The following is a 12,005-nucleotide window of genomic DNA, read 5'->3' as shown; positions in this document are numbered from 1 at the left end:
TTACTCTTGAAATTATTTTAAAAATGTTCTGAGATCAAGGGAGGTAGCTTAGAGCTCATCTAGTCAAATCCTTTATTTTATGGATAAGGAAAATGAGGCCTTTCGCAAGGCCACATAAGAGATCCAGCTGGCATTTCAGTCCAGTTCCCTTATCCCAAATTCAGTATTCTTTCTATTAAAACAGATGACCAGAATTTCTCTTTCCTAGCCTGACTCAATTCTACTTGTAACATGTTCACAAGTTCATTACAAGCTAGAAAGACAGAATCACATATTCAATAAATACAGGAGTAGTTGCATATTGTTTCCAACTTTAATTGACAAGATATACATGAAGACATGGCAAACCTTTTTTGGGGAAAAAAAAAAAAGCAAATTTCTCACATGGCGTTTTAATACTTAACATTTTGGTTGCTTTGCCCATATGTGCACAAACACACATATAGTACTTGATCTGTCTATGCCCATTTCAGTGCATCAGAGTCTTTTGATGATACTTTAAGAGTAGTTTAACCAATTTTTGTAAACGATTTTATAAATTATAAAATCACAGTCCAGTACCTTCATTCATCTAGTTTCCCAAGCAGTGTATGCACACTGATACAATATTAACCTTAAAGTCCATAATTAATTTTAAACCTTCTGTTAAGCCACACTACTAAAAACCCAAGTTTCTTCTTTTAAATAGGCTTGTGGAAGCTGCTTCTGCACTTTCCTGCAGATGCTCATGACCATTTAGATGACGCTGGTTAGCTGAAATTCTCTTCAGTAGACTCAACGCAAACTCTCTTCAGTAGATGACAAAATTTTTCACTCATCCCAAGTATCTCCATATTGGTTTACTTTCCCTGGGGATTAAGCACACAAGTGAAACTTCTAAATTTAAAAAATTGCTAAGAAATGTGTTATATTATTTTTTTCCTCTTTTGTCCAGAAACACAGGAAAATCTAGTGATTAAACCTAATACTAACATGAGATATTTTTATTATAGTTTTTACTTACCAATGAACTGCATTCCAAAAGTTTTTTCTTAAGTCACTTATTAGAAACTCAAAAGATAATATTTTCACACATAAACAATGTCCTAAAGACAAGATAAAGTTTTTGGTCCACAGAAACCTGTTCAACCTCTACCAGGAGACCCAGAGCAGAATGGAAATAACTCTGGATTTGGAGTCCGAGGTCCTTGGGGGTCTCAGATTAAACCCCTCACCTTCTCTATGCTCAGGTTCTTCTGTGTAGAAATGAGGCAGGGAGAGGGTGATCCCTAACCCTCATACCAGCATCTCTGTTATACACTCTTTTGTGTTTGTGCAGCCTTCCCTGGAATGGGCTCATTAACCTCTGGAGAACAAGAACTACTTCCTTTAGTTCCTGTATTCCTAGAATCTGAGAGATGTTACTGTAGGTGGCTAAATGCTATTAGCTGACAAGGGGCCTGACTTGGGAGTCAGGAAGAGTCGAATCCTACCTTAAACACAGCAACCCCTGAGCTTCAGTTTCTTCATCCATAAAACTAAAGGGCTGGACCCAATGGTCTCTAAGCTTCCTTCCACCTCTAAATCAATGATCCTGTGACTGATAGGATTCTATTTTCTAGTATTAATCCTATTCCCTCACTAACAGGGTCCCTCAAAGAATCGTGATGGGGGTGGAATGTTCTAGTCAGTGAAGGGAAAGGAGGTACAATGGAACATAATGGCACCCCTTTAGTTTCTCTAACAATCATTTCTATTGAGTGGGATTGGGTAGGATAAGGACTTATGGGAAGACATATGGAAAATGTCCTATTTGATATTGAGCACTACTGAAGAAATAAATGGTATTCATTTTCAGTGATTCTCAAAATAAAAAAAGCTTAAATAAGATTAAGAAAAATTATAGTAAGACAAGGAAGTAATGAAAAAAGATGAATTAATTATTGAAATGGTTAGCTGGCACATGTAACACATAGCAATACTTAGATTACTCAGGTTTCATACATCAACAAAACTGTGGTGTAACAATATATACTACAAATCCATAGATACTTTCTGTATTATCATAGAAAGCCAAAATTCCTATATATACATACATTTATATATGTTAGTTGAAACAAAGTAAATTCTTTTTTAAAAGATATATTTCAAAACTTTATATATTATAGAAAAGATGTCACTGAGAAATTGCATGAAAATAACATTTTTAGAAATTACTCATATTTGAAATGCATTTAGGGATCTTATTATTTAAAATAACTTAATCCTCTGACAAAGGAAGGAATTCTTTTGTAAAGTGAATTATCTCACTCTAATTTACAAATTTGGATAGTGCCATGCACATATAAAGAAAACACCAAACAAGCAAACATTAATTGAATTGAATAATAGAACTATCTTAAACTAGGGGAAAGCCTGTATTTGGATGATGACAATTTTAAAGAACTAACGGAAAACAAGAGTGCTGGTGTTTGAGAACTGTTTTGAATTCTCTGCTACGAAGTTTTGTTTGCCCATCCAGAAATGCCTCTTAAGTTCAATGCCACGGACCTCTTCCTTCCTTTAATTTATAAAACAGAAGAGTAAACTTCTGAAAACAATGACACATCCTTTTAAATTCCACAACTTAAAAAACACTAAATTCTACACTGTGAAAACAACTCAAGAAAATAGCAATGTCATTCTATTTTGAGAGAACAATGCTATTTAAAATATGCCCCAAATAAGGACTAACTTGTTTTGACCAGAAAGTTTGATTGTTTCAATACTTTTTTGCAATGCCCAGATGCAAGAGGAAGAACTAAAAGCTAAAATAACTGAAAACAAAGTATGTCCTATTGTATCTAAAATGGCGTTACAGAAATTGCCATTTATTAGATACAACTATAAAACTTTTTAAAAGATCTATGTTAGAATGAACATATTCAGAAAAGTCTTGTCCTTTTAAAATATCATCCCAAGAAACCACATATAGTGCTCCATGTCACTAACATTGCTCAAAGACCTCCAGGCTTGCAATCAAACTGATTCTAGTCACGAATTGGCCATGGCCAGTCCTAACTCCAAGGAGCAGCACCTCTGAAAGCATGTAAGAGAGTGTGCTAGGGGCCCTTAACAAACTCGCATTTTGCTCCTTCACTCTCCCTCCTGAGGACATGGTTCTCCCCAGAAGCGATCATTACCGCCCTTTCACATCCTCTGACTCACTGCTCAAGGGGGAGGAGTCCCGGAGGCCCCTGTCAGACCAGACCCTCCCTCTCCCTCCATCACTCAGCAACCTCTTTCCCTTTGAGGATCAATCTATACTTATCGCCCAAACAAGATTCTGATAGTGGTTAGGTATCAATGCCCAGGACATTCTCCTTCCTTCCTCCATGAGTCCAGTGAATGGCTAGGGGATGGGGAAAAAAGGCTGGGGGGAGGGAAGGAAGAGGGGAGGAGAAAAATCTTACAAAAATGAATGCTGGAAACTATATGTGTATTTGTAAAAATAGAATACTAAAGAGGAAAAAAAAATTTATGTGATGATCAACTATGATAGACTCAGCTCTTCTCAGCAATAGAGTGATTCAAAACAATTCCAATAGACTTGGAATGGAAAATGCCATACAGCCAGAGAAAGAACTATGGAGTTTGAATACAGATTGAAGCACTTTTTTTCATCTTTTTTTTTCTTTCTCATGGCTTTTCCCTTTTATTTTGATTTTCTCCCCACAAGAGGAACAATATGGAAATGTGTTTGAAATGATTGTATAATATCTACCTAGCTATAAATTAAACTTTTATCAGATTGCTTGCTATGCTAGGGAGGGCGAAAAAAAAAATTGGAACTCAAAATCTGACTAAAATGAATGTTGAAAACTATATTTACATATATTTGGAAAAATAAAATACTATTAAATGAAAAAAAAAGTTAAAAAACAAAGAAAGAAAAGAAACATGTAGACTTCTAAGGTGATGACATGTAAGGAGACAACTGACATTTGTATTTCTAATTTCTGGTGTGGTATAGACATGTAATTTCTACAGTTGTGCAAACTCCCACAGCAGAAATTTTCTCCAAAAGGACAGAATAGCAACTTATCTGTAACTTATAGGGTAATCTAAAGCACTGAGAGGTTAAGGACTGGCTAATGGTCACCATAATTCGTAGAGGATTACTGTCTGCTAGGTCATACTATCACTCAAGTTCTTCTATGTTTGTTAGAAACTTTTATTTCTTTTTGAGTCACTATCTATTTTTAAAAGTAATTTATGTTAGCATTTTCACTCTTTTTGTTGTTTGCTTGCAATTTGTTTTACTTCTCTTTTTTCCTTGTGCAGCACAATAACTGTATAAATATGTATACATATATTGGATTTAACATATATTGGACTACTTGCCATCTAGGGGATGGCATGGAGGAAGGGGAAGGAAACTGGAACACAGAGTTTTGCAAAGGCTAATGTTGAAGAATTGTTCATACATATGTTTTGAAAAATAAAAAGGCTTAATTAAAAAAAAGTAATTTGTTAAAATACAGTGAAGTTTGAAATATTAAGATTAAACTTTAACACAACCAAATTTTAACTTAAAATGTAATACTGAAAATCTTAAAAAATTTAAATTTAATTAGAATTTATAAAATTTGATTTCTAAGAAATTAAAAAACTTAATTCAGTGAAACTAATACTTCAAGTGACAATGTCACTAAGAAAAATGATGATATAATAAGCTACTGTACCTTGTTTTTTTGGTGCTCTTTCTTGCACAGATCGAAGTGGGGGATCACCTTTTTGTGACAAGGTTACTTCATATGTTTCTCTGTTCTTATTCCTTAATTCTTCATATGTAACAACTTTTCTCTTAGGACTTTCTTCCACAATTATATCAGGTCCTAAAACAACGAAAGGAGATAAAACAACTATAGAAGGTATAGAATAAATAAATGCAAAGCAACACAAATGACTGAATCACATCACATTAAAAAAAAAAAAGTAACTGAGAAGAAAATCAGCTTCTCAAGCACTTGAGCCTGTTTAGCTTATTTCAAAGCTTAAAGTCAAAGTCTATAACTGCCACAGATTTAAGTCTAGCAAGAAAAAGTATATTCTATATTATCAGAAACGATACCAATTTAAACTTTTTAAGATGTTATGAACTGGAAAAATATATAAGACTATATAGAGAACTAAAGAGAAAGTTAACGTTGTAAGAAAAGAGAAAAATCATATTAAGTTTGTATTTATACATATCTAACTAATCACTTTTATTACCACTTAGTATTTCACATATTTAATACAAGGTTCTTAGCCTGAAGTCCATGGACCCATTTGTGGCTATTTCTGAACTAAGTTGGGGAAAAATTAGATCTTTATTTTCACTTACCTCTAACTACTGCAATCAAGCATTTTCTTCAATCATGAACTTAAGTAACAAATATTATTCTGAGAAGGGGTATATAGGTTTCCCAAGATGGCCAAAGCAGTTCATGATCCAAAAAAGTAATGTTAAGAAACCCTAATTAAATAAAATATTTTTGATTGCTTTTGCTAATAATACCATAAGATACCTCAGACAAAAATTGCCATCAGTTTTGGATAATCAACTAGTACTTACTGGTTACAGATAGGGAAAATAATGCACAACTTTTAAAGATGCAATATATACTTATATATTTGTGTTTATATATGCAAATATAACCCCCACATATGCATGTACATGAACATATGTGTACATACACATATGCAAATGTACATATATGTACACACATATGAATATATAACACGTATGTATGTATTCAAAATAATACCAATCCCAATAATGGGTTTTCAAGAATAAGTTTCTGTTTACTTCATTCCAAAATACATGCTAAAATTGAGGAAGAATCACAAAAAGGTGTCATCTAAACTTTTATTTTTATGAACTTGCAAAATGACTCCAGAGCCACCATTTATAACTGTAGCTCCCCCCAAGACTAGTTCTGAAAATAGCAGTACTATACGTTATCTCAAAGATTAGCAGTTTAAAAGAAGTGGAGTGGTTACAATTAGTACTCACCAACAGAACAAAATAAAAGCAAATACTTCACTTCTCAGGTATTCCCTCAGGACAAAACCAAAATAGTTCAACAAAAATCAAGGGGACAAGTATATAAATACATTTTTACAGAAATTTTTTGGTACCAAAATTATACAAATATGCAAGAATTTTGAATAACTTTTTAATGTAATTCCTAAAATACTTTTCAAAGACAGTATGATTTATTTTGAATACAACTGAAAAAAAAACATTTTATAATGATGACCTATTTAGGAGCTGAGGAGCAAGGCCTAATTAAACATTTTGTAAAACAAAAATAAATTTTACAATGTATAAAAATTCATTATGATACAGCTACTGTCTTTTTTCCCTCTTTCTTAGCTTAGTGTTCTGTACATATGAGGTACTGAAGAAGTGCTGAATGTTTCCTCTTATTCTTATTATATTTCTGTTTCCTCAGGTCCTATCCTAATACTATCCCAGTGCACTTCAAACTCAGGTAGATTCAATGGAGGTAGGCTTGCAGAATGGGCCCAAACCTAGGATGAATGTTGGTGTCTATTGGTCAAACTCAAGCCTGAGGAGCTCTATTAATTAATAGAAGGAATCAGGGGACTTAAGTCATAACAACCCTCCTTCCTCTAATTAGACACTATAAATTAAATATATAAATTTGAGCAAGTTTCTTAAAATTCAGGACTTCAGAGCTGAAGTGAGATTACTAAAGGAAAATATAGTGCTTTCTAGAAAAATAGAAAATTTGGAGGAGAGGAGGGCATAGGGGGGAAAAAGGTAGTTTGTTCCATTTCAGACACAGGATTAAAAGACACAATTGATCTTTGAGATTATCTAATTTAAGTTCCTCATTTTACAGATCCAGAGAGATTCAATGTCTTGCTCAATGACATACACAGTTAAGTGGTGAAGAGGGGATTCAAAATGAAATCTTCTGAAAAGAAATCTCATACTTCTCCTCCACACTCATCAAATTGTTCTCATAGAACCTCTGTGTATACTGCATAGAACACAAGATTTTCTCAGGAATAATTTGGGAAATGTCTGCTATCCTACTTGTAAAATGTTCCTCATAGGATAACTATGTTTGTAATACATTGTTTCAATATATTAGACAGTTACAATTAGAAGTTATAAAATGTAAAGCTGTCTAGCAAGCTGCTGGAGAAGTAAAGACTATAATTTATGAGATACTAAGGCTAACAATACAGATCTAGGAGTCATCAGCATAAGGTTAATTACTGAACCTATAAAAGCTGATGAAATTATAAAAAAAAGGGGAAAGTGCAAAATAGAAGATCCAAAATTCATAAAACCCAATTTATTATCAATGGAAAGAAAGAAAAACTATGAGAAATACAGCTTATATAAAAATAAAACCCACTGATAGCAATTTTTTTTTTTTAGGAAAATACCAAAAAGGTAGATCAAGAAATAATTTTTGCCAGCAACAAAAACTTAAGAAACATTGCCTAATAAAATTCTAAAACTTGTGAGCATGTAATAATATTTCTGGAAGCTCAAAAATTATGATGGCTAAAAAAATATATAGAATTAGACTATTTCTTTGCAGTAAATTTCCTCCTGCCATTAAAATCAAGCTGAAGATTTCTAACAAATGGTTGTAATAATACTTGTGCTACTTACCTCTATGGGTCAAGTGAGAAAATGGATACCAAATACTTCATAATTAAAAATCATTGCATGACTGCATTGTTCTTATCAACTAAAGACAATTACAAATTGAACTATAAAACAATGAAATTCATTTCAACATAAATTATACCTTGGGCATTATAATCAGTAATACCAGTAGGAGAGGATTCATTCATGGAAGCACTGAAGGGGATTGGTTCATAAGGAGGAAAAGCACCTTCTTTTGCACTGCTTTCAGAAGTTGGAGATGTTCCAAAAGATGACTGCGGAGGCATTTTTGAATCAAATTCTGACTTTTGTGAAAAATACCTGAGAAATGAAACCACAAAAAAAAGTGCTATGTTAGTGTCTCAGAACAATTCTCTTATTTTAAAAAAATACCTGCTTGAAAAGCTTTTGAATATTGTAATTTTAAACAATATAATCAAATCTGCTTTTAGTGTTAAAACATAAGGACAAATGGTACTGCTAACCTACCACTCCCCAAACTTTCATACTTTAGATGGAAAACATCAAGACCAAAAAGTAACTTATTAATCATTGGGGTTTATGAAGCCACTCTATAAAACTTTAGGAAGAAACACATTAGAAATCAGGTCTAGTTCCATATAATGTTACTAGGACATACTTTACTAACGAGACTAAATCACATCTTAGAGACCAGATGAGTTCCCCCCGTTACGGCATCTGTCCCTATCCCTCAAACAGCCTTCGGCCTACAGAACAGTGTTGAAAGAACTGCATTTGGCATCTGAAGGTTGAGCTACCTGCGGGATGCAGGGAAAGTCCCTTGACATCTCTGCTGAGCACATGAGCAGTTTCCTCATCTACAAAATGAGGTGATACCTGGTACTCTTGCCACAGGCCCTTCCACCCTACGCTCCCAACATGGCAGGAAATATGAGTTGAGAAATGCTTGTAATTATAAGGAGGATGACAATTACTGATGGATGCAAAGATGAAATTCTTTTGGTGAGATCCACTGCAGCATGAGCATTATCATATCTAACAAAACTACACATTCTTAAAATGATGTGACATAATTGATCAAAGGGAATTCTGTTTTTGCCTTTCTGCTTCCAACCGTGCCTGGCACATAGGAAGCACAGGATAAATGCACATGATCTATATCAACTTGCACTGTTCATTTCTTTGGGGGTGAAAGGGAGGGAGAGATGCTCCCTGGGTTTTGGTTAAAGGGATGGCAGACATTGTGAAGTGAAAGGAAGCCAGGGAGTTCATTGTAGAGACAGAAATTCTAAGGGTAGCTTTTGGAATTAGCATATTATTCAGCAGGTGAACATTTATAAATACTTACTATCTGTAATTTACTACCCTGGGCATTAGGAGAAACACTAATATAAATAAGAGCACATGGCTCTGTAGGAGAGAGGACATGCAGAGTCAGAGAAAAAAAATCAGAATTACTTTCAGCACAGAAAGATTATAAAATGCTTAAAGAACACAAAGGTAAACTCTCTACTCCAATAACTCTACTTCACAAAGTTTCAGCATTTTGGCTGAAATCTGAAAGATGAGGAGAGACATATGGACAAAAGACATCTGAGATGGAGTTAATATACAGGCCCTGGCCCAAAGGATGTTAAGCCTGAAATGAGTTTCTGACTATCTGAGGATTCAGGATTAACTGGATGCAAATCATCAACCGAGAACTCAGAAGCCATGCAGTCCACCCCTCTCCTTTAGAGATGAGGGCAGATGCAAAGAGAAGGGGGAGACACACAATTCAAACATGTGTCCCCTTGTTTCCAATCCAGAACTTCCCACCTTTCACTGGATAGGGAAAGCACAAGAACTGGAACTGCATCCTGGCTCCAACACCAACTTATGTGACCAAAAGCAACTCACTTAACATATTGTTCCTCCATGTCCAAAATGGTGACCGTTTTTAATGACCTAGATTAAGACGCCAGGGTCAGGCTGAGAGGGGCCATCTTGAAACCCTGAAGACACTACACCTAAGCAAAACTAATGAATGAAAACCATCACACACAAAAACTCATTTTCAAATGCTGTGTTTAAAATGTGACTGAAGCTGTCCAAAGTCCTACTTGGATTTTTTATCATGGCGAAGAAGTTACTCAGGGTTCTTGATGACTGTGCTAGTTCAACACAGCTGACAGCTCCTAATGAGCTGAAAAAAAAGCCCTGGCTATCATAGACTGCATCTAACTTTCTGAGGATGTGAACAAGCTTTCTGAGCTCAGCCAAATATGGAAGAGGCTCATTACCATGAAACAAAGAAAAACCTCACATTTGTAGGGCCAACAGCCAGGTTAGTTTATTGACAGTCTAAACACTGTTTCTTACCACTTTATTCCTTTCCACTACCCCTGCATATCTCTTCCAATCACCAATCAGTGGACATGGTACTGAAGAAATGAGCTGTCTGAATCTTGATATTTTCATTATAAACAAAATTAGAAGTTACTGCAGCTGAGCTAAAGGGTTCTTTGAAAAGTGAAGTTGAATGTTGAAAGCTATTTTTGCATATATTTGGGAAAATAATAAGCTATTATATATATATACACATATAAATATACATAAATATATGTAAATGTTTATATAAAAGAAAAAGAACTATTAGTTTTATCAGGCTCCCAACAGGAAGTTGGGTACCTACTATGGGTTAACCATTGTGATGAATTCTTCAAAAATATTATCTTATTTGATTGCCCAAAGGCAATAAGAGTCATCTGCAAAAAGACAACCACAAAACCTCTAATATCTCTTACACTGAATGAAGAGGTAGAGAATTCAACAATGAACTTCATAATCTCTCTCCTCCAATTCTATCAACACACACACATTGATATTTAATAACTTCGATGTAAAAATGGGAATACATGAACATGAAGAGAAAAACTTTGGAAAACATGGTTCAAGGGAAAAAGGAAAGAGCAGAACAAAAGATGAATCAACTACAAAAGTTTTGTGCCTATATATTATTGATGATTGATTGAAGAAAAAATTAATAGGTAAAGGCCATCTAATAATATCATTAAAAATTTTTAATTGATTGGATTTTAACAGACTATTACTGATGCAAATCTTGGAAGCCACTATATACATTTAGTCACATAAGAACAAGAAAATTAATAAAAACTTAAAAGAGTAAAAAGGAGGAATATAGACTATAACAGCTTCACACAGAACTCACACCTCTCCTCTCTTGCTGTTTCTATTTCCACAATCGCCCCCAGATCCCTCCTTGATCCCCTCAGTTCCTCCTTCTGAGAGTGGCCCCAAGGCAGACCCTGCCTTTTCTTGCCTGCTGTACTTCAGTGGAGGGGCCTCCATCTTCTGGATTCCTGCTCTGGCACTGGCTCCTTCCTCATCCTGGCCATGCTTTCCTTACTCATTTCTGCCTCACTGAAGGCCCTCTTCCTCCATGGCAGGTCAAGTGCCAACTTCTCCCTTCCACACTTTTCCTTCTATTTATGTGCAGATATTCACGCTGTATATTTATAGTGTTGCTTTGTCCAACAAACATGGAGGCAAAGATTCTATCACTTTTCTTTATATCCCTAGACCCTGAAGGCAATTAATAAACAGTACCTGGCTGGCTGTTGCAAATCAACTGGTATACCAGAACGACTCAACAAGTTTAAACAACAATTCAGTTAGCAAATGAGTAACACATTTAATTCTCAAAGCCCAAGTCATCACTAGTTTAGAATATAAACTTTTAACAAAGATCAATGGATGATTATAAATAGGATCACAGCAAAACATCAAAGCTAGGAAGGGCACAAGGGTTTTTTTTTTTTTTTTTAAAGCTTAGAAAGAGCTTCAACGAAACAAAGACATTCTGAAGATACTTAGAAATGAAAACAGGAGAACAAATGTAAGAAAAATGAAAAAGGTTCCGCAAATATTTTTATAAAAAAACTTTAAATCTGCAAGTTACCATATTTGGATTTTAATATCACAGTCTAAGATATGCTAATAGAGAAAGAAAAGACATTTTAAAAAAGAAAGAAAAGCTCTTTCATTTGAGAATGTATTAGACCAAGAAAAAAAAATTCATGCTGGATGTAAATAAAATTGTGAAGCTATCAAGGTATTAGCACACAAATTATCTCAAAGAGAGGATACCAAAATTTTGAACTTATTTAATACCAAAAAAGCAACAGGAAAAACATCAACAACAGTTCCTACTTTCCCAACTATATGAAATTTGTGAAGAATCATTTATAGAAATATATATATTTTGAAGAATCATTTAAAGAAATGTAACATGCTTATGCCAATTCCTGTCAAGAATGGCTGCCTGAAGAGGAGGAAGGTCTTCTCCTTCTCTCCACCCTAC

At 34.4% G+C, this 12,005-nt stretch overlaps 1 protein-coding gene across 1 annotated transcript in view; it reads right to left on the bottom strand.

Annotated features, from left to right (window-relative positions):
* Positions 1-299: 299 nt before the first annotated feature.
* Positions 300-12,005, bottom strand: part of OCIAD1 (OCIA domain containing 1) — a 37,560-nt gene continuing 25,854 nt past the window's right edge. Inside the window, exons 7-9 of the mRNA XM_051964134.1 lie at positions 7,803-7,981; positions 4,704-4,856; positions 300-848 (exon numbers count right to left, since the gene is read on the bottom strand). Of these exons, the coding sequence (XP_051820094.1) occupies positions 811-848; positions 4,704-4,856; positions 7,803-7,981 (370 nt within the window). The 3' untranslated portion in view covers positions 300-810. The remainder of the gene's footprint in view (positions 849-4,703; positions 4,857-7,802; positions 7,982-12,005) is intronic.

Source organism: Antechinus flavipes, chromosome 6 (assembly GCF_016432865.1).
Source record: "Antechinus flavipes isolate AdamAnt ecotype Samford, QLD, Australia chromosome 6, AdamAnt_v2, whole genome shotgun sequence".
Classification (NCBI taxonomy): Eukaryota; Metazoa; Chordata; class Mammalia; order Dasyuromorphia; family Dasyuridae; genus Antechinus; species Antechinus flavipes.
This window is presented reverse-complemented; position numbering and strand designations above follow the sequence as displayed.